The 24,263-nt window shown below is 41.4% G+C and overlaps 1 protein-coding gene across 12 annotated transcripts in view; it reads right to left on the bottom strand.

Annotated features, from left to right (window-relative positions):
* The window catches only part of Pcnx1 (pecanex 1), a 136,873-nt gene that overhangs the window by 44,388 nt on the left and 68,222 nt on the right, over positions 1 to 24,263 (bottom strand). For 5 of the 12 annotated variants that reach the window (XM_039112295.2, XM_039112294.1, XM_039112296.1 and 2 more), the window contains 5 exons: positions 20,645 to 20,829; positions 8,127 to 8,217; positions 6,790 to 6,847; positions 4,873 to 5,090; positions 2,435 to 2,588 (listed from right to left, as the gene is read on the bottom strand). In XM_039112295.2, the coding sequence (XP_038968223.1) occupies positions 2,435 to 2,588; positions 4,873 to 5,090; positions 6,790 to 6,847; positions 8,127 to 8,217; positions 20,645 to 20,829 (706 nt within the window). The remainder of the gene's footprint in view (positions 1 to 2,434; positions 2,589 to 4,872; positions 5,091 to 6,789; positions 6,848 to 8,126; positions 8,218 to 20,644; positions 20,830 to 24,263) is intronic. The other 7 variants (XM_039112299.2, XM_039112301.2, XM_039112300.2 and 4 more) reach the window with 3 other exon arrangements.

The raw sequence follows: 24,263 nt of genomic DNA, 5'->3' as shown, positions 1-24,263 counted from the left end.
TTACTTTTTGAGTTTATACCTTTCTCTCTTTCCTTTCCTTCCTCCAACTCCTACCACATACCCTTCCTTGCTCTCTTTCATATTCATGGCCTTTTAGATTTTCTGTTACATGCACATGTGTGTGTAATTTACATGTGTGTTTGATTTCAGGGCTGACCGTTTGTTATTCAATCACTAGTCAGAGGCTCTTCCCCGGGAGGGTCTTTCCCCACTCTCAGCATTTCTTAGTTGCTTGTAGTTCTTTTTTGTCACTATCAACTTTTAAAATGCTTTCTAAGTGCGTTTAGTAAATGTCTCCCAATCAAGAAATCATAAACATTAATTCCAAACATGAAGCAGCACCTCTAGGAAGTATCTCACCAAAACAGTAAACTCAGTGCACACTGCCCTCCATTTTTACTTATTTTGGCCAGTTAATAACTTGCAACTACCCAGCTTAGTGCTTTGAGATGGTGTTCAGTAGATGGGTCAGTCTTTCTGCCGGGCTCTTTACTACATGCAAACCATTTGTAGGATGTGGTACTCAGGAGACACAGAGGAACGTGGGTGAGCTTCTAAGTCCTAGTGAGGTGTGGTGGCTGAACTTACTATCTGCCGGGCACACCAAAATAGTCAAGGGGAACGTGGTGAAAGCCTGTGAACACGTCCTAGTGTCACCATATAGCTCCTTCTCAAATCAGAGAAGCTAGCTCCTCCCTTCCAGGCTGGTCTATTACCAGCCGCGACCACACACTGCACCAAGCATGCTCAGTCTGCCATCTGGCATCTGGCCCTTGGCTGCATATGAGCCTGGGTGATTTTTCAGTTGTCAACCACAAGTCTTCTGAAGCTCTAACTCCTGCTTCCCTTTTCTGTTTATGGCATTACTATTTTTCTAGTCAGCTACTTAAAAAAAAAAAAAAAAAAGCCTGGAGTTAATGGAGTGAGGGACGCTAGAGCCAGAAAACGAGCTCCTACAGATGAGGGTGACAGGGATAAAGTAACTGAAGAAAAGTCAAGTCTCAGGAGCAGCAACTTTAACTTGTCCACAATTTAATCAGAGACTTAACTACTGTTATTGGAGGAGGAAGGAAAGAACTTGAAATGTCTCCTACTGTGAAAGCAAAGAGACCAGAAAAGAACACTTTCAACCATGGGTGGTAATACGCTATCTCAACCATGTCTGCCAGCATCTAACAGGACTAAAGCCTGCAACGGATGTGAAGCCTTCACAACCAAATCAGGACATAACTCAAACAATGGAGTGTCAACTAAAGCAAAAAAAAGCTGCTTCCCCGGCAATCATATAACCCAGAGGAGGGCAGACAAGGCCCACGGGAGTTCTCACGAAGTCAGCACACTGGAGTAAAGAAGCAACAACAAATGCGTCGTGTGAGAAGCAACAGCCACCACGGCTGCATGGTCACAGTGAGATGTGGCAGTGAGGACGTGGCAATGGAGGACAGAATTAATAGATGTTAAATGACAACAGAAAATGGGGCTGGCAATTCAGAAACAGCGATAACCTATATGGTTTTCTTCAGATGTTAGCTATAATCAGACAGAAAAATCAAGCCAGCCGAGAGCACCAACAGAACTGAAGCAGCGGCTCCCAGCCTGGGGAGGGTTCCACAGAGCAGCAAGGCTAAAGGAAATAACCTACGCAGAGTCAGACATGCTGGCTGAGAGAAGGGAGCACCCTGTTAACAGCCTGCACCGGTTTTAGGCAGTTCGGTCAGACATCAGACGACATAGTGGATTCTCCCATTTCCTAAAATGCTTAAAACTGACAACACAGGTACTTCTGAACCACTAATCTATTTAATTAGTTAATTTGTTAATTAATTTAATTCAGTCAGTACCACAGGGACATCAATATTCTCTTTTTGATGTCCCCTAAGAATAAAAACTATCTCTACTTTTTGACAATATGTTATCCACCAATGAAAAATTTAATAGATCTCATCCATAATACAGAAGGCTCAAAGGTGGGAAAAGAAAGCTTAACGCTGATAAATTAAACCAAAATAAATCTCAAGAACAAAAATTCTTATTTTTTAAAAAAGATCTCCTCCCCCACCCCTCTACCCCCATGTATATGACTACACTGTTGCTGTCTTCAGACACACCAGAAAAGGGCATCAGATCCCATTACAGATGGCTGTGAGCCACCATGTGGTTGCTGTGGATTGAACTCATGACCTCTGGAAGAGCAGTCAAAGCTCTTAACTCCTGAGCCATTTCTCCAGCTCTGCAAATTCTTATTTAAACAATCACTTTTAAAGAATTAGTTTTTAGTAAATTCAATTTACATACTATTACTTTTTAAAGTTTATACCCTGCCTTGGACCCTACATCATCCAATGTAAACCTCCATGGAAAATAAACCAAAAGTTATCATCCTGTGGCAAGTTGGTGGCCTTAAACACAGCACAGAAGGCAGAGACAGTGGTACCTTGAGCAGTGAGTACTGACAGCTAGCTATCACCAGGCAGAACTGGAACACCCAGATATCTCTGAAGAAGCCTTGGATGAGAAGGATGGATCCCAAAAAAGCCACAAGAATAGCCAGGACAACAGCTAATATATTCTCCAGGATCTCACGGTTTCTGTAGATGGAAAATTAATAAGCAGGTCTGTCATGAATACAAGAAATTCATCAGACTGATAAATGGAAGGCATCTCTATGAAGCCTGCTAGGATTCAGTTTGGATGCCTGGTCTGAACAACATTTCAGATTGTAATGGAAAAAAAAAAAACCGACCATCTATGGACATGATTACACAGCTGCCCTGTGACACCATGACTCTTGCCCACCCTCATCCTGCTGTAAGGTGAACACATGCTTGCCTTTAGCTTTTGCAACATTTTCTACGTAGATGAATCCAAATATCATCAGCTTTTTATTCCTCCTGTTTTCTGTCAAAGCTGAAAGTTTTCTATAACCTCAGGGACAAGTCTTTTGTTTCATGTATTTTGCGGTCTCGTGTTCCATGTTTACCCTTATGACTGATTTCGATTTAGCTTTTGTGATATAATCCAAGGTAGAGATTCAAAATGTATTTTTTGCATACAGAAATCTGCTATTTCAGTGGCAGGCCTCCGCTTCAGTGATTTGCATAGTATTTAAATAACTCTTGGGCCTGGAGCATTCTCTTAGAAAAGTTCCAAATGGTGGTTCCCACTTATTTAGATGGATCTATGATAATTATGTCTTTTAAGGAAGTTGTCTTTTCCATTTGTCTACTGTCAACTGAATGTCACAAAGCTGTTGTTTTTACGCTCTTTAATTCCTGAGGGGTTGGTAGTGACATCACGCCTCACAGTTCATCCGGTGTCTCCTCCTCATCACTGCTGCTCCCCAAGATGCAGTCTCTTGTCCCCTTGGTTTCTGTTTCCTTGTTGTGTGCTTGCCTGTCCTTGGTTAGGATAAGCGATGATGTGTTTAGCTTCCTGATGCAGAGGTGAAGCCAGAGGTCTGAGGTCTTCAACACTGGCCTTGAGCAAGCCTAGGCCATGGGCAGGCAGGCTCCTCCCACTGCGTCTGCTCACGTTACCCTGGTTTCTTCACTGTGCACTGAGAGCTTTCATATAAAACACAGTTTCCACCACCATTTCTTCACGTTTTGTCTCTTGAAGTTGCTCTACAGCACACCCACTGGTTTGACGCTCTTCCACTGCATCGCTCTGCGTGGCCCTCCTGACGTGCCTACGGCTTCACTCATCTTTCCTCCTAAGGCCTGACTACCAGTATCCAACCTAGTCCAGATTCCAATGGTGACACCGCAATAGTCAACTCCCTAAGTATGATTTGGAGTGTGTTTTCCTATCTTTCATGTCTCCACTTAATTTTTCAAATAAATAGAATACAGTTCTAATTATTTTAAAGTAATATCTGCTCATAGTTAGCATCCCTACAAATTATAGGTTGGTCTTAATTTATTCCTTTTCCCGTGTGTTCTATTTTCTCACTTTGCAAAGCTGAGCAGATGCCAGCTGTCACTCACTACTTGCTGGGTGGGACGTATTTCTGGATTTCTATTAATCTTGAATCTGTTATGCTACTTTGATCCTTGGGGTCTTGCTTTTATGATTTGTTTAGTAGGTCTGAAGCAGTGCACAGGAGGCTAATGATGCTACACTTTTAAAGCAAGATCTTCCTAAGCAGATAGCTGTTCAGATACAGGAACCAATCTTGGTCAGCTGAGCATAGGAAAGCCCGCTACACATCTCCATTGCTCCCAAACAGCTTCCTTCTATGGTATTCTAGACTACGAACTCCAGGACCCTCAGTTTCACCACTGTATCCCAAGATATATACTGAATTTTACGTTCTCCCTTCCTGAGTCACAAAACTAGGAACTCAAAACACACAGAGTTATGATTTAGGATGTGCACTATCCGCCCCTAGGCTCACTGCCTTCTACTGACTTTTCTCCATGGTTCTGTTTGCCTCTGCTTGTGTATAGTGACGGTAAATCCAGCAGTGTTCCTACTTGTTGACTGGAAGCAGTTGCTGGTCAGCAAGTCTGTAATAAACAAATAGGCCTACCACTAAGCCTCTACTGGTAAAGGACAGGGGACAGGCTTCCTCCACCAACCTGTATATTTGGGATCACAGCACCTATAATCGTAAGATCATAAAACACTCCACAAACTCTTCTAAGAATCAACTCACATTAATAATAAACACATATCGTTATGGAAAGAGCGAGCGGTTAATGGGTTTGAGAGAATTAATGTTTAAAAGTTACTGTAAGTCTGATCTCAAGAGGACGAAAATAGAAAGCATTTTACAACATGATTCTCGGGTGAAAACATGAATAGCTAATTAGGAAGAATTCAGTTTAAGAATCTTTTCTCCACATCTTTAAAACCATGCTCTGGTCTTACCTATCAAACAGCGCCAACAGAGTGAGTCTGTCAAAGTTAATGCCAATCCAGAGCTGGGGTAGGATCCAAAAGCGGTAATAGTGCTTCACTTTTTGGGCAGCTTCTTCAGTGGGACCATAAGTGGCTGCCAAGTCAGGGCTTAGGTCAATGTCCTGCTGCTCCAACAGATCTGTGTCAATGGTCAACAGTCTATTCAACCGAATCTGTGGGAGAGAAAGCTAAAAGCTTGCTGGAACTGAAAGGGTTACATACTCTTAATCAAATTAGGACTCAAAGTTTCTCAGCTAGTAAATTACTTAAGCTCCTAATTCTCTATTTTTCTCAAGGAGTTCATTCCTTGTGAAAACTCCCTGATGCTTACAATCGACAGAAGGTAACAACAGGCAACAAATCAAATCAAATCAAATCAAATCTGGTCAACCGACCTTAAGGTGTTAAAAGATGTTAAGCTGGTGAGGTCAGCAACTGCCCTTTCTGAGGGTCACTGGGGCCTCCTCTTCTGTCATATTTAAGTTCCTTTGTCATTAAGGTATGAACCATACTGCCAATTTAAATCTGAGCCCTTACCTCTCACCCCCCACACTGTCAGTCCCATGGTGGGCATTTGTTTTTAATGCCCCTTTTGTGCTAGCAGGCTCCTCACCTGAACTACACAGCACAGAACAAACTATTAATTTCGTAACTTTAATTTTTCTATTCACCAGTTCTGCAGTTGCCCTCCCTTCCTTCTGTCAAATGTGCTGGCCTTGCCACAGCAAAGGGGGAAGCCAGCACTCAGTATTCTGCAGTCTCCGTTCCTCAGCCAATGAGAGTGGAGACAATAGTACGGTCGTCTTTCCTGCTTCTGGCAGGCAAAGCCTTTACTATCCCAAACCACATGGGACAGTCAGGACAAAATTGCTGGTCTTGATGTTTAAATATTGATTGATACTTCTCCAAACATTTTCTTATCGACTCTCCTAGCATTTCACAATTCTAGCACTATAGATGTTTTTGGCAAGATAATGTTCATATAGGGGCTGTGCCAAACACTGCAGAATGACTCTCAGCATCCCTTGTCCCCGTCTCCTGTTTACAGTGGCATTCCTCCGGCTGTGTCAAGACACACGTTTCCAGATACAGCCAAATATCCACTGGCTGGAAACCGCCGCTCCACGCTCTTCACACCCCAGTCTTAAAGCCTGCTCACAACTCATCTTCAAGAATCCACTAGACAGCCACTAGACAGAAGGCTCACACTAAAAGCCATCCACATCACCAACAAGGGTTCTTCTACTTTACGCTTTCCAACTTAAATCACAGGCATCGTCATGTCAAAAGCAGTGTTTTAAGATCCCCATTCTGTCAGCTTGTACAGCACAGTCTCATGTTGTTACTTAGTTTTCTCTCAACACACACAGTAGTCAGTAAGTGAGTGAACAGTCAACAGATAGTTTTTAAACAACATCAAATCCTGTTGTTCAATGTGAGACTGCCGAATAGCACAGCAGATGGCTCGGCAGGTTACGGTACTTGCCGCCAAGCCTGAGTGTGATCTCCAGGACCAACTCCCTTGAGTTGTGTCCGACCTCCACATGTGCACGCGTTCTCATAAACACATAAAATGAACAATTAAGAAAACAGAGAGACAGACAAGAAGAAAGAGCACGGTACAATCAGACAATGGTAAGTGGTCCTTTTCAAACCTGCTTAATATAAAGCAATGTACCTTTGGCTCACACATACATACAGGGCTAACTCAAGTCTGTGAGGGCACAAGATCCATGGAGGCAAAGCAAAGGGAATTTTGTCCCAGTTTCCAAAAAAAGCAACATTTTGTGATTTCATTACTTTGAGTGATTTTATGGGCATCTATATAAATGAACTATTCAGATTGAATCTAAAAATATATCACTCTATAAAAATTAAAAAGCTTACCATATCATGTGGATAAAATCGAACTGAGGTAGAACTTGATACATGAGAATCCGTGTCACTAAAACAAAATGAAAAAGACTTTAGGGAGTAAACAGCTGGTCAAACAGTGTTTTGTTTGTCTGGTTGGTTTTTAAATTCAATTAACAACTGGACAGGGTTTAGACTAGCTTCACTTCCATGTAAATACCAAAGAGCAGGTCTTCATTTCCCTAAGTTATGACCCAGAGCTCTGTGTTAGTGCCTAAGTTCAGCCTGCCTACTGAGCTGACTGGAACAGTACGGACAAAATAAACTTAATCTACGATACGAAACAGACTGACAAGGACCGATATGGTTGCTTGGATTTCAGAACTTGAGACTATCACAGTCACAGTGCAAGGGACCACTCTCCTGCTGAGTTCCTTGGGGGAAACCCCCAACCCCACTTTTCTATCATCACAGAATCACTAACTGCCAGGGTAGATTCTGAGATAAGACTAGATCAGCAGTTAACCTGGGTACTGTAAGTTCCACTGGTTTAAAAGGCACTAGAGAAAATATGTGAACTGCCGAAGTTACGTTAACAGATACGTACAGCCCATGGGGGGAGTCCTAAAGTAAGAATCAAATGGCTATTGTGACAAAGTAAACTAATTAATCATGGATTTCAAAGCAACAGTGGGAATTGAATTAATAAGGCTATTTCTTTAAGAAAAAATCAGTATACTTTATACTATAAAAGAGTATACGATTTAAATATCTAATTTATTTGTTTTTTCCTAGAATTTTTAACAAAATTATTTAATGGAAGAAAACTAACTAGTGAATCTAAACTTCACTGTAGCTATTTTTCTTACTAATATATTAATATATTTCTTTTTATATCATATAATATAAAGAGGACATTGGATATCTAGTTAATCTGGAACTGGGCAAACTCTATCCCATAAGGTTTAATGAAAATTTTTACACTTTCCCCACAACAAAACAGAAAAATCAAACAAAAACCATCCTTAATTGTGTAGAAATGAATGCATTATAAGTATTAAACTTGATATAAACATTTCTAAAATAACGTCTATTTCACAGGTGAGCTTACAGTTAGTAACAATTCACTTTATGTCTGAAAATGAGCGAGAGTGGACAGTAGTGTTCTTACAACAAGACAACTCATCTGACCAGGGTGAGTGTAGCCATTCCACAGCATGTATAATCTTCTAAAAATATCAGGGCATGCAATAGCGGTGTGTATAGTGTTTTTATCCATTAGAAAAAAAATAAGTTTTAAAACAAGCTTCTACATCTCACAAGGTAAACCTTAAACACTGAGTCACATGGTTTGACATCTCTACACCTACCAGATATTGGACGCTCTTCTTGCTGCTGGTTCAAAGTTCACAAGTGACATGTCACAGCCCCCCGTCTCATAGAGCGTAGATGAGAACTTACCTAGCAAATCAACAAGTTTTAAAAGGTACATTAGGAGAGTCAGTTTTCTTAATTTCCTAAATTTCCCAATGTTTTACAAAACTCCTCTAACCCATCTTTTTTTTTTTTTTTTTTTTGGTTCTTTTTTTCGGAGCTGGGGACCGAACCCAGGGCCTTGCGCTTCCTAGGTAAGTGCTCTACCACTGAGCTAAATCCCCAGCCCCATCCTCTAACCCATCTTAAAACCACAGTCTCCATGCACTTGAGGAGGACCTGGGGTAAAATGGCAGCGTACGTGATCAGTATTCAGAGGAGGAGGAGGTTTGAGTTGGCTCCCTTCTTCTCCTCAACTGAGATAATCATAGGACAAAGGACTGAATGTTTCAAATCCACCTTGACATGAGTGGTGCTATGCCAAACTGCTTAAAGGTTGAGACAGTTCAAACTTTACAACAACAAAATTATTATTTTTATTTTGCTCAGAAGAAATGAAAAGTCAAAATGGCTCAAAGGAAGTTAATATTGGTGCTAATTAAACCACTTATTAGCATCACTAGTTATACAATATTTCCACAGGAGTTGTGTAAACATTTTGGAGTGACAATTTTATAGCTCTATAAAATCTAAAGGGATTAGAAATCAAACTAGCTAAACACACAAGAACTAAAACCTAGCTCTCAGAAGTTCTGCTCAGTCCCATGCCCCTTCCCAGCAGCCCCTGCTGCAAAGCTGTTACCCACAATGATGGCACAGTACGGCCTATGCCACAGTACCCTACTCAATGCCACCTGACTGTGATGGCACAGTCTAGAATAGTTCCTCTCTATATTTGAAAAGTACGAGGAAAATAAGTAAAATGAATACAACAAGGAAATAATAGCACAAAAGCCCAGCTGTCTTTTTTTTTTTCTTTTTTTCGGAGCTGGGGACCGAACCCAGGGCCTTGCGGTTGCTAGGCAAGCGCTCTACCACTGAGCTAAATCCCCAACCCCAAGCCCCGTTGTCTTAAAACAAACTCTACTATGTAAGCCAGTTCCTATTAATGAAATTTTAAAACCCAGACCCCACTTGAAATGCCTTCCTAAAAATGCCTTCCTAAGGATGTATGGAGGCCTAACTATGATGGAGGGCACATAAATAAACCAACATACATTTTTATGAAGCCAACAAGATAAGGTATATAACTTGGCAACTACATGGTCTTGTCAAGGAGTTGAGAATTTATGAGGGTTTGTTTTAGAAGCTGGAATAACTGAGATTCTACGGTCTCTTATCTAGGCTAGGCTTGAACTCCCTATTTAGTCAAAGATGACCTGGAATTTCCATTTTGCTCTTCTCTAATGTCCACAGGCATGTGCCTCTATACCCAGTTTTCACAGTGCTGGGGCTACAACCCAGGGCTTTGTGCACACTAGACAAATGCTGGACTCTGCTACATCCTAGTCCTAAACATGAACAATCTTTAAACAGTGTAAACTAAAATTGTTTTCACAGTTTCACATATACACATAGTATACACTGAGTTCTGATTACTGGCACTCAATATCAAGACTCTTAAAGACTTCCAGAACATTTTAACTATAATTGAATTTTTAACAGGACCCCGTCCCAAGTAGTAAATAAGATTGCTTTATTACATTCTACTGGCCACAAGATAAAATATGTAAAATTTTACTTTACCATTGTATTGTCTGTCAGAATAACATACTAGGTTAAGTCAAATGAACAGGTTTATGAAATAGTCACTTCAACAAAGACAGAGGGAATTAACTCCCTACATTCTGAGTGAAGGGGCAATACGGAGCTAGTGACAAGTCCCAGTATTTTAACTATTAGAGCAAACATAAAAAGAGAAACATTCTCTGCCTGTGTGTTATTTCTTACTTTTAAAGGGTGAACTGTGAAGTATGTGGATTTTCAAAGACTGCTCAATCTCTTGCTTCAGTCAGTCCCAAATATTTAAAAAACCAAACTAGCAGCCACAACTGGGACAATAAAGCTGTCAATCTGCTTACTTCCTACTGGAAATTCCCCCAAGTATAGTAGAGTGGGCTGCAGAAATTGCTATTGGATGTGTGCCACGTTCAACAGGAGAGGAACTTCTACACTGGGTGTCACGTTCAAAAGGAGAGGAACGTCTACACTGTCCCAAGGCACAATGTGCACATATTTTGGATCTCTGTTAATTTTGTACTTAACAGTTCAAATCACTGCAGGCTTTACAGCGAGTTCCAGTAACGTTGTCTTCTCCATACATTTACAACACTATCTCTACACAGGCTGGAACTGAAAGATGCTGTGTCTGTAACTTTTGAATGCAGCAGTGACGAACATGAATTCATTTTGTATGCCATCCTTTATGTGTAGGTATTTAATTTTAAAAATATAAAAATGACTTCATTTTAACCAAAGAATGTAAGATCAACTTTTCTAGAACTTGGAAATTTCAGCATTTTGGCACTTAAAATTGTAACTCTGAATGTCTCTATATAAACCAATGACTTAAAAAGTAATACCATTTGGTGAGGATATACATATATGTAACAACAGTTAAAGGAAAAGAGGCCAAAGGTGAATTTGGTGGGAGGGGTGATATGTGGGAGGGGTTGGGAGGGGAATGGAAAGAACAAAATGATAGAACAATTTTAATTAAAAATAGAGTAACGAAAGTTAGATATTTAAACAAAAACGAAACAAGTCTCAGAAATGAGAGCACTGAACGGGCGTGTCTCCAACAGTACTGTGATTCTGAGAAGCTCGGTGTCTGCCTCCCCTCCACAAAGTTGAAGGTGTGCTCAGGCTCTTAGAGGAAAGTGGGACACAGCACAGCAAGTCCTGGAACCCACGTGCACGGTGCCTTTCCTGCTTCACCGCATAGCACACGCCCTGCACTCACTCTGTGCACAGAGCAAGTGACAGCCACAGTCCTTCACTTCCTTCACAAGATAAACACACCGGGGCGAAGACACAGAGCTTTAGGTCTCAGTGAAAACCTTAGTAACGCTGCACTGCATCAATCTGATAATCTAGCAAAGGAAAATCTATCCCTTAAACTAAAACAACTCTACGCTACCAGTGTTTATAACAATCGGAATATTCAAATCCACACTCTAAACTCAAAATGTTCTTATGCTTCCATTTAATATACAGCATGTGAAAACCCTCAAATTGACATTCCTTCTTACAGAATGGACATAAGCCAGGGAGAAGACAAATCTTCCATGAGTACGCCTGCCCCATTTGAACTGTAACTGTAAACGAATCAGGACTCTACTGCCAGTTCATAATTAGCCATGTCTGAAAGGGTCAGTCAGGAGTCAAGAAAAGAAAAAGAAAAACAACTTACGACCAAACAAACATGACAACTGGAATTTCTGACTTATAAAACTATCATCTGCAAGGCAATTACTAAAAACAAAAGAAAAGTTAACGCAGCTAGCATTTGTCATCAATGAATATCTAACAATTAATACTACTGCCAGCAAGAACTCAACCTGTTAATCATGTACTATCTTCCTGAGTAGGAAAGTCTCACAGCAGCCTTAGGGAAGAATGTGAACCGCCAACAGTGGGCAGCCGGAAGTGCAGAGTGGGTGTTCTAAGAGCAGACATGACACTTCCGGACGTGGGGCAGTCAGGGAGCGCTCCAACTTCATCCATCTGGACAGGGCTCACCACACGGTACACAGCACAGACTCTCACCTTCTAAACTCCTAGGATACCCTTGCTGCTCCCTTTACCTGCCTGCATGTTCTGGAAGGAGGAGCCTAGTAGGGCAGATCTCTTTAATCCTCCAGTGACCACCAACAAAAGACCTTTTATTTTCCTGAACCCTTCCTGTTGGATTTTAAGCCTGCTTGTCCTCTGGGTCTTCCAAGTCTGAGCCTGGTACGGTGCCTTATTGGAGCTCCCTGCTTATGAAGTATTACTCTTAAGAGTAGAGAAGGGCTCCAGGAGCTGAGATACATGGAGGGTGGTTATGTAAGTAGTTTCAGAAGACTTAGAGAAACCACATACTCTTAAGTACTAATGTTTACGTCTGGTCCGTTAAGTATCCTGCTCCATCTCACCATGACTGTATTATACGTCTACGAGCGAAGGCTTAATGATCCTCAGCTCTGACTCAATGGAGAGATGTCCTTACTGCCATGAATGGTGGCTCTTAAGTCTCCGAGGTAACCTGAGTTTTCATCCAGACAGAAATGACTCACTGCATTTCAGGCTAATGGACTTCTTTCTCCCCACACTAGGAGCCAGCAAACTTTCTCTGAGGAACCAGATAATAAACACCTCAAGCTTTGTGGTCCTGATACGTTACTGTCAGAACACGGTCCAAGAATGGAGTGCGCTAAGAGAACTCTGTATGCCTGTGAGAAAACTCCAGGAAAGCAAGACAAACGTTTTGTGACCTCGGTTTCTTCAAAGACGTGAGATGTGCTTTCTTGGCCTTCCCAGGAGTGGCAGACAGGAGCTTACTGCAGATTATTCACTACAACTAGTTAGTCATTTGTTTATATGCCTTTAAGAAAAAAGCATGTTTCTGCCACGTCTGTGGCTTGCCCTGGTGCATGTAAGCTGCATTCACGTGAGTGCTCTTAACCCTCGGAGGATAAACTGTCAAATGCTCGAAAAAGGTTGGCTACTGCAGGAGGCTTTATTTAGTCTGCCTCATTCTCAGGCCCTTCTCCCAGGCCACAATGCCAACCAGAGCCATAAACACTCTTGCCATGCAACGTTCAGGTCTGTCATTGCAGCGTAAAGCCACCACAAAACACATTTTCTTTATTTGTTTATAAAATTAAGTGTCAAGCTGGCCCAGCCCACAGCTGTAGTCTGCTAACCTGTGCTCCACCAGAGTCTCAGGCTACTAAAACCCCCTAAACTTAATTCTTTTAAGAAAGGTTTTCTTTTCAATGATGATGTGTACGTGTATGTGCTGAGTGTGGGCTTGGACACCTGAGTGAAGTGCTTATGGAAGTCAGAAGAGGACATTTTGTAAGTTTAACTGTTCAGACCCAGCTTGTCCTCCACACAACCCTGTGACAGGGCTTTAGGAGTGTGACAAAGAGGGCAGATGTGAGAAGCCTGTTTAAAGGGGCCTGTGGAAGACACTAGAGTGCACAGGGACAGTACTGATGTGTTTATTGAAAGCCACCGTCCCCAAACCTGCTTGTCTCATCATGCTCCTTCATCCCCAAGTCAGCTGAACCTCGCAAGGGACACACGCGCTCAAACTGCTCTTGTGCCATTGCCAACTCATGTATTAGTTCAGAGGGGCAAGCACTCTGGTGGTATTTATGACTCGTAGAGTGGTCAAGTAAACTAAAGGGCAAGCTACGTGACAGGAGACGACACCTACAACTTGACAAGTGAGTCAAATCCATCCCTAACCACCATGAGGGCCACCAACCTAGTTTTGAAAACTGAGGCACATACGGGGATATGTATGGTGTATGCATGCCCCCAAACAGTCAGGAGAGGCCTGCCATCCACAGTCACACAGGATACCCACACTTCAGCCACAGTAAGATGCCATCAAGGTTAAAAACAGGCCAACAACAGCAAGACACTGGCAAGGATACAGAACTGCTTTGTTGCTATTGGTGCTGCTGGGCTGTGTGTGGTGTATGCTACAGGAGGACATCAGGTGTCCTGCTATATTACTCTCTGCCCTATTCCTTTGAGACAGGGCCCCTCACTGAACCTGGAACTAGGCCAGTAACTAACCCCAGTGACCCTCCTGTCTCTGCCTCCCACAGTCCTGGGGTTACATGTGGCCCCATTTAGCTTCTCACATGGGTGGTGGGGATTTGAACTCAGGGTCCTTGTGCTTACACAGCAAATACTCTTACCCACCTAGTCATCTCCCTAGCTCTAATTAAAATAATAATTAGGGCTGAGGCAGATCCAACGGCAGTGGAGGATTTGCCTGTCATTCTCAAAACCTTTATTTCAACCGCTAACAGCACAAAACACAGAACCCGATCAAACATTTGTTTACAATGTCCATAAACTAGAAATTACCAAGTGCCCATAGATACACCATACACAATATGCTCTCAGTACTACAATGAGTAGTTTCAAGAACAAACTAACATAACAAGATGAATACTAATAGATGCTTCCTGGGGACCTCAGCGTAAGAGGACACACACATGGCCCATCGGATCTGCTTCCAGAAGAGGGGCGACTTCAGGGACAGAACAGAGCGATGTCTGGGATGCAGTAACTTATGTCAAGCAGGAAACTGCCAGAAGACAATGGGACACAACGGCTCAGGCAGAGCCCGGGGGCTACTCGCCTGGAGCTACATCCCCCAGTTCTTGCCTCGATACTGACAAAGACAAAAGATGCTGTCCGTTAGACTGACCTCAGCCTGAGATGTTTTGATCCTCAAATTCAAGGGCTCAAGTGACCTTCCCATGTTAGCCTTGTAAGTAACTGAGACTACAGACGTCTACCAGCATGCCCCTGTGAACTTCATTTTTTATTAAAGCTCAAACAGCCTAATGCTAACTGTTTTTTTTCCAGAGGTCAAAAAGAAAAGAAAAATGGACGCACTTTAACTGATTCTTTTTTTTACAAAGCTACTTAGAACAAGTGAGGATTAAAGCATTGCCGCTTTTAAAGCGTTGGCTTGGTCATGCCTCCAGAGCACCTAGCATGGTACTGCATGCAGCTGGCACATGCCAGATGTATGTGTAAGCATGTATCACAGCATGCACTGTACAGGTGAAGAAGAGTACCTTCCACAGTGGTCCCTGCAGATGATGATATAACACTTCATCAAGGGCCTTTGATGTCTAAGATCTGTAGATGCTGGCTGCCCAGTCCCCAGCCTTCACACTTCCTCAGAACCATTCTCACAGCACTAGAAAGTTTTTTGTTCACATTGGAAATTTATTTGTAACCTTTCAATTGTCAATAGTAAAATAAGACATTTGTTTTATGAAGGGGAAGTTGTGTCAGAAGAATGTAAAGTGGTAAATTCTCAACACCAGAAGAGGGAAGGACTGTACTGGGTCACACATGGCATCTTCTGAAGGGGACAGAAATGCTCTAGTTCTCTCTCACCTGCAGAACATCACCTGATAAAACTCAGTGAGTTGATTGTACATGTTACATGGATGACATTTACCATAACTGCATGATACATTCATAAAACTGAGGGAAATTTAGGTTTTTAAGAAAGCAAGACTATGCAGGTGAGTCTGAGTAGATGGATGAGTGTGGGAGTGTATTCTCAGTGAAACCCCCACAGGATCCCACCTAGACAATGGGGAATGACACAGGGGTTTGCTGTTACTTAATTTAAAAAAAACAAAACAAAACAACTCAGAACATTCAGAGTACACAGAGTGAGGACTTGTTGCCAGTGCCCCTAAGACACTCAGTGCCAAGAGCATCTTCTGTTCCTTCAGACGGGTTTGCTATATACACTTTGGCCCAAGACACGCGACCAGTCTCCTCTGACGCACTGGTCTGAAACTGCTCCTCCCTTAACGAGCTTCTCGATGTCCACAGAGCAGACCCGTGGGCTGGAGACAGTGCAGGAGATAAAGGGTTTGCTGAACAAGCATGTGGGCCTGAGGTCAGGTCCCCAGCACCCACGTGAAACTGGGACACGGTGGTATGTCCCTGTGATCCCAGGGGGTAGAGACAGGAGGATGGCATGCAAGCAGAGGCTCTCTGGCCAGTCAGTCTAGTCAGACTATGACCTCCAGGTTCAGTATGAGAGAACCTGTCTCAAAGCTACAGTAGAAAACAATAGACGCCTATGTTGGTCTTGAGCCTCTACAAGCATATGCAGCTATACACGCATGCCCGCCAGTACAGAGGGCCCGAGTTCTGAATATCATCAGCCTCTTTAAAATTTTATGTGTATGCATGTTTTGCTCACATGTACGCATGATGCCTCATGCCCTAGGATGCCAGGAGAGGCATTGGATCCCTTAGAATTGAAGTTATGAGTGGTTGGCTGAGAGCCACAGTGAGTGCTGGGAATTGAACCTGAGTCCTCTGGAAGAGCAGCCAGCACTCATAATGACTAAGCCATCTCACCAGTCTCTCTTTGATACTCTTATGATTTATGACTTGGATTATGTAAGCTATTAGCTCTAAGTGGTTCTCTCATAATGGGTACTTCAAAGGTCTTTTTACAATTTTTCAAAATTATGCACAGTACTAAGTGACTAAGTGCATTAAAATTTATGTATATAAAATCTAGAGGTACAGATACACGGACACTTTGGTCTGTGATGCTAACGTGCCCTACCAAACATGAATTCCTATTTAGTCATCCATTTCTCAGAGCTCTGCCATGAACTCTACACTTTCAACAGATGAAAGGAATTCTCAAACTTGTTTCTAATTCCTAATTCATGAGCGAGCTTCAGATTTGACATTAATATTTCTTTTTAAAATGTATCTTTATTTGCGTTTTCATAGATATTTGGTTTGGGGTGACCATCATCCCTCACCCTTTCCTGTCCCCCAACTCCCTGACTTCCATCCCCACGTAGACGCTTTTCTAGTGGGTCAGTGGTCTTCTGTCTATCGGTGCCGATGTCATCTTGCTGTGCCAAAGGCAGAAGAGCGAGCTCCAGGACCCACCCTCTCACGATGCTGCACTCCCTAACCAAGCAGCTCTCCTCAGCTCAGCGTCACTCAGCAACCATGGTTAGGCCATGGTGGGGAGGCAGAAGAAAGTGAAAGGTACATTATTTCCAAGTCACTAGTGGGAACATGAAGCCTGGAGTGTCTGACTCGGATTCTCCCTCTTTCCCTGTCTTATGGGAAATTTCAACAACCTGGAAGATTCAAGCGGAATACACAGGAGCCAGGCTCTGTGGGAAGAAATGGCTCCCATGCCACCCTCAGAGAAAAACACAAGTATCAGCATTTTAGGCACTGATTGTGGGGTGTCGCTCAGAATTCAACTCACGCTCAACTTCAGTCTTAAGAATGTTTAATTAGAGAGCAGATCATCTGGCCCTACAGGTTAATGGCTTCTTCACGACATGTTCCTAAGAGACAGCCCTTGGATCTTCTGTGAAATTCATGGAGCAATTCAGGTACCCAAAACTATGTAAAACATTATTCTGTAGCTTTGCTATGGTAACAATGATAACTTCTAAATTCTATCTAGGAAATAAGGAGGTTAGATGAGTTTCTTGTCCCCAACCTGCCAGATAAAATATAAACAATGTTTGAGCTCTCCTTACTAGAGTAATTAAGAGCAAGAGGTAAAGATGCTCACAAAGTTATAGGGATGTTCACTGTCCTGGACTGATTTCTACTCCAATTCTAATCCTGAAGAATTAACAACTGCTGTACACACAGGCTCATGTAAAGAGACTTCAGCAAAGGGTTTATTCCAATAGAAGTGTGAGGAGACATCTTAATGAGCTTATTCAACAGATTAAATGAATTATAACCTAGTGTTATTTTATTAACCAGTACTAACAATGGTCATTTATCTAGTAAACACCCTAATGCCATGCACTGTGATGTTTAATAACACAATCCTTGCACTAAGCCTGGGAACAGGCATTAGTGTTGTCGCCTTTGATAAATGAGGGAACTGATACCTAGGGAGAGGATCACCAGAGTCCCACAGCTGGGAAGATAATACCTCTGGCCTCAAAGCTCACTTGCACTGAAGTGCACATACATACACACAGAACCACACACATATACATACTTAAAAATGAAATGAATCTTTAAAACGATGTTATGTTCAAAATGTATCCAGCAATAATTACATCATTTGAACCCTTAAGCACTTTACTAAACTTGCACAGAAATGAATTCTATAAGAAAGGCAATATCCTAAATTTCTCCTTTAAGTTATATTGCTTATGATTCAGTTTCTAAAATTATTAACAATTACACATGTTAAATAAATGTGTGCGAATATATGGATATGTGTATATGTACATTTACATGTATGTTTTATAAGTATATATACATATGTATATATTATTGCATGTAAAAATCGTATGGGAAAACTTTTTCAATAAAACTAACTAAATTTGAAAAAAAGTAAACCGTTGTAAACAGGTCATATTTTTAGGGAGCATTTTTACCTTTCCTCTTTTTAACATTTTTATTTATGTATGAGTGTATATGTGTGTGTGCACACGCATAAGTTTTGTATAAAGAGTCGGTTCTCTTTTTGGGTCCCAGGATTGCCAGCAGTGACAGGAGGCCCCTTTACCAGCTGAGCCATCTCACAAGCCCCACTTGGTTTCTATTGTATCTATGAATTCTTATTCGAAAAAATTATCAACAGTTTAATTTTATGTCTGGTCTGTTAGTCTAACACTGAAACAGTTCAAATTGAACTGTTGGAAATGAAGCTCTCTACTCGAGCCAACCCACAGGCTGCTGCGTGGCCAGTACGCTATTCTTGCAGAGTCACCAACCCTTTCTTACCAGAATCTTGGCTTCCACGGTATTGGAATCACTGTTATAACATGGATCTGCATTAAAACCCACCAACTGAAGCCAATCAAGTAGCTAAGGATCTATGTGCAGCTCTGAGGTTCTATGTGCAAACCTCGCCTGGCTTTTTTCTCGGTCACCAAGGATCCAAGGCCCGGTCCTCCGCTCGTGCAGTGAAGCCTTGCACTGCACTGCGCCGACTGAATCCATGTTCCCAACCTTACACTTAGATTCCTATTTCTCTGTATGACCCAGGTTTCCTGTGCTCAGATTCACAGTGGTTTAAATTAATCTAATAAAAAACTGTTATAAAGACTCACTTGAAAGCACTTACTCTAAGTAGAACTGAATTCTACTTTATTTTACTCAAACACCTTCCTTATAAGACTTTCTTACCTCTCAAATTACAAGCTCAGAAGGAAAAGCCTCTGCACCTAGTGCTATACTGTTTTCTCACTGCATCGAGGAACCGCCTGGAGACGTGCCAGTGCTCTAACTATCCCCGATGGTCATTTTGCAGTTTCTGAAACGCTGCAGTTCATATTTACCTATTTATTAACACCACTCTATAGTCCCGAGTTTTACAAAATGGAAAGGAAGTCAATGAATAAATAGCATACCAAGTTTTGGTAAACCTAATTTTTGGTTCCTTATTGCCATATATTCCTCCAACCAACACATAAACTGGACAGTCCCCTTCCTAAGAGAAAAGCCCACGTAACAGGGATCAATCAGATCAGAATAAGTAAAGGCTTTCAAGTGAGTCTTAATACCAAGATTTTTATTAGATTAATTTAAACAAGATTTTCTTTATTAACTTAAACCACTGTGAATCTGAGCGCAGGAAACTTGTGTCTTACAGAGAAATAGGAATCCAAATGCGTGAGCTGGGAACATGGATTCAGTCAGTAGAGGGTTTTACTTCACGAGCTGAGGACTTGGCACTGGATCCTCAGTGCCCAAGAAAAAAGCCAGGAAAGGTTTGCACATACAACCTCGGAGCTGGGGAGGGAGGGAACACACAGGTCCCTGGAATTCCCTGGCCATCCAGATGGACAAATCACCCAGCAGGAGTTCAGTGAGAGATTCTGCCTTGAAAAACAAGCCACCTAGTATCTTCCTGTGGCTTCTGCAGATATGTGCATGTGCACATGGTGGGTGGGTATGCTAGTGCACACGCATGCACACACACACGCATCTGCACAAAGGAGCAGAAGCTTTGAAGGAGCCAATATATGCCAGTGTGCAAGGCATGTCTTCCGGTGCATTTGCTACTGCTGAGGGTGCATTGAAACATGCCGAACTCCTAAACACTAACTTGCACAATTCATAGCTATCTTAGAAGATAATGAAATATTTTATAAAGTTATCAGCCACAAGTAGAGCCATGCTGTTCTAAGAACATTACGTTTAGGATTATAATAAATCCTATGGCAAGAGATGGACATATTGTAAAATGCAGGATACTTTTAAACCTATTAGAGAACATTCCTGTGCATAACATATTCAAATGACTTTTAAAAATTAAGATTGTCGGGGTTGGGGATTTGGCTCAGTGGTAGAGCGCTTGCCTAGCAAGCGCAAGGCCCTGGGTTCGGTCCCCAGCTCCGAAAAAAAAAAAAAAAAAAAAAGAAAAGAAAAACAAAAATTAAGGTTGTCTCAAAAACCACCCCAAAATTCTTATTTTCCCACATGGTATTCCTGGGAATAATAGAAACACTCAAATTATCATAAGACAATATTAATTACAAGGAACAGTTATTAGCACATTAGCTGCCTATTAGTGATAGATATGCTCAAAATAAAAAGTATAATAAAAGTAAAGAGAATACAACAAGAAAAAGCAATTCATTCTTGTAAACTCAGGGCAAACAGACGGAATAAAACAGTGCCCTGATGCAGAGCTCCAAAATAAAGCCATCTCAGAGACGAATGCAATCACTGTTACCCACTTGCTGCCAATTACAAGTTTCCAAATCGAAATTACAACAGGCCTGCATACCAAGTTCATCGTGCAAACTGCTACCGCCTACAGCAGATGCATGGTCATGTGAGGCGTCTAAGTGGACACTCCCTTTTCTCACCAGCAAGGAGGCACTAGCACTGAGCACTGCAGCCTGGGATGGGGGGCGGGACTGGACTTTGACCTGGGCTGTGGACTGCTGGCCTTGCTGACCATCTTGAAGGCTAGGAGAGAACATGGATTGGGGAGACATTACAGGGAAGAAAAGAGAAAACAATAGCTAGAGTGAAAGCAATACAGAACACTGATTTCAAAAATGACACTTTTCAAATAACCTAAGAGCCAAGAAGCTTTGTACAGTTACAGTTTACAGTTGTTTTTGTCCTTACCCATCTGATTCACAGAGGAGAGCAGTAAATACTCAGTACAGAGGTTAACTGTCAAGCTCAGCTTTGTTCCAGCTCAAACGGACTAGATTCCAGAGTGAAGAAGAGAGAGCAAGGAGCCTGGAGTGTACGCAAGACATGTGGCTCGGTGCTGGGCTCCTACACCTTACCTTGTAATAACTTTGCAGCTTTCCCGCTAACGTTCTAAGATCTCAGATTCAGATCAATAAAACAATTTCTACACATTGTGAAAACCAAAGAATCTCTATCAAATCAACCAAATATAACAGTAAACAAAGAATACCACAAACTAACACAAAAGAACCAAAAAACAAGACTCAGCTGAGTGAAACACGGCTTTATAAATTACTATTTATAATAGCTCCCATATTCTAGAATAAGGGTACATGTGTTACACACAAAACATACATAAAAACCATGTTCTCATCACCAACTGTTACATTCTTTCCCAGACCATATTGTAATCTCATTAACAAGTATCCATTATTTTAGAAAATCTTAACAACTGGGACACCTTAATTTCTCAAAGATATTCTAGTAGTTTCATAAATTTTATAAAATTTAAAAGTTAGTATTTTGTTAGTATAAATTTATTTTATCATTTATAAAACTAATTTTCCTATATTATTTACTCATTTACTTTTATGATTACTTAAGATACTATGAATGCCATTATTAACATTAGTAATACAAGATTTACTCTAACTTAAGCTGATGAAATTCCTGAAATGTTTTAACTGTCATACATCTTTCTACACACAATGCCCCAGCAGTGTTTCCCTCTGTGAATGTAAGTGTACTCTGAGCAGTTCCAGAGGCTGTCCCTAACATAACTAGGCACTAGAGCAAAAAGAACGCTACCCAGGGAGGTCTTGCTTAGCTTAGCATTTCTAACAATGTCATTTCCTAAGGCTCTGACCCTTGAATCCACTGCAATCAAAGCCCTAGACACTGCTGGCTGACTGAGGTGAAGGCTGTCTACAGCAATCGTATACTGTAAACTACACTGACACAGCCATCATCCCTGGGATCTTTAAATTCTACTTCTTCACCCGTGCCAACTGTGTTTCAGGTACAATCACCACACATCACAGTTAGTAGCCACCAAAGTGGTCAGCTGCTAATAGTGAGTGCTTGCCAAACAGGACAGCATGTACTGCTGACCAGTTCTGTCACAAAAGGCCTACATTAGCATGTTCGCTGCAGGTCTGACTCAGCCACTGAGAAGCCACGTTCTAAGGAGCAAGCCTGCACACGGTTGTTGTTCACGCTGGCTCACTTAGCCACTTAGCAGTTTCCTTAGAATATTTTCCCAGCAGCTATCAGACAGGTCACGAGATTGGTCACGCAACTCAGTGGCACAGTCTTTGCCCACACGTGTCAAACCATAGGCTCATCTCCAGCACTACAGACTTAAAAAAGAAAAAAAGCCGACCTTGTTAATTAAACAGTTTCATTTTCTATACATGGCTGATGTGTCCCTCTTCATCAGCAGCATCTAAACTTATCCATGAACCTCATCAAAAGGAACAGGTTTCACACAAGAAGAAAATCCCATTAAAATATTATGGACTTTCAGCTTATAACTCAACCAAAAAAATTGTACTCTAAATTTTCTATCAGTCTTTTTTCACTTAAAGTCGAAAGAAAGATCACATGAAAACTAGCCACACTTTAATGTGAACATATCTGAAGATGTTCTAGTCGTCAAACTACCAATGCACAATGTCAACCAAATATACAATGTTTTCAAAATAAAGCAATGTATCAAAGTCCACTCCCAAATAAATTAGTCAGAATCTATTGTTGTAACTATGGCATTTTAAACACCAAAAGATGCTAACAAGCATTTATACCCTCACTTCCTGCTGTCAAAGCCCTCATGAGCAACAGGGAAAGCTGGCTCTTAGCACACATGGCCAAGAGTCAGATGCCCAAAGGGGTGCTATCATGGCCATGCTGTGAACACAACTTTTTTCTTCCTTCCTCTTCATTTCTTTTTTACGGTAGTAAATCCTTTATCACACAGTAAAAGGAAATCTAAGTCTGTCATATGGGCTGGCAAGGAGGCATACGGATTTAAATGCAGACATAGAGCTGGTCCTGGCCATCCCCTCCTCGATACACCAAGGAAGTGCCTGGCAATTCTACCTCACACTGTCAGTTACCTTAGTGTCTCTCCAACTAAAATGTAAATTCTCAGAGTATTACTACATTATGCCAAAGAATATGCAGGTTCCAGAGGAAAAAATTCATCCGAACACAAAATGACCCCATGGATTTCTAACCACGTATTCTCAAAACTGAGCGTAACCTCATTTTATTATAGATGGTTTAACCTCACATTTTAGATGAAGCTAGAGATACACTAAAGCAGTTGCTCTTCACCAAGATGACTTCCGTCTACTCCACCTTCCAAGGCCTTGGAAATATGACATGTAGGGTGATAAATAGCAAACTTTATATTATAAAGAGTTTTTAACATTTGTCTTTTTTTATTAGCTCTAGGCACTAAGAAGAATTAACTAGGGCCTATAAAACCTACCTATAAAGCTATTTTAATTAAAAAATTTTAAATAATTCTTAAGGAGCTTATTATAATAAGACCTGAATAAGCATACAAACTCTCTTTGTAAAAACGTTGCTCATTTAATCCTAATTCCTGTACATATACATTTTATCGCATTACTTTTGGAGTGGTTAGATTACCAATGTTTATAATGACCTAGCATAGTCTCTTTTTCTGAATTTTTGCTTTCTTTGATTCTGTCTACCTACAGTCAACAGCAATCCAAAAACATTAAGTTGAAAAATTCAGAAATAAACATTCATACTGTTTAATTCTTTAATATAGCTGATTTCTCCATTTTGTTAGTAGTTACTGTTCATTTCTTGCTGAATTTATAGCTCACACTGCACCATAAGAAGGAATCAAAGCGGGGAGGGGGTGGAGGCTGGGGGGGATGGCTGGGGGAGTGTATTACACACACGGTTCTGTCTTAGCCATGGTTTCAAGGTGTTGTATGGACTTTTAGACCACTTCCACCCCACCCCTGGATAAGGGGAGCGATTACAGAAGACTGGGCTGGTATTTACAAAGCAACTGTGGTGAAGGCAGTGCCACACCTGCTCTAGTCGTTTTTGACAAAAGGTTTTCCCAAAGTTTCAATAGCCATTCTAGTCTCTACTTATTAAGGATAACATTATTATTCAGTTGTGCACACTGTAAAGTAGCTTTACTGAGGAAGTTT

Source organism: Rattus norvegicus, chromosome 6 (genome assembly GCF_036323735.1).
Source record: "Rattus norvegicus strain BN/NHsdMcwi chromosome 6, GRCr8, whole genome shotgun sequence".
NCBI classification, from domain to species: Eukaryota; Metazoa; Chordata; class Mammalia; order Rodentia; family Muridae; genus Rattus; species Rattus norvegicus.
This window is presented reverse-complemented; position numbering and strand designations above follow the sequence as displayed.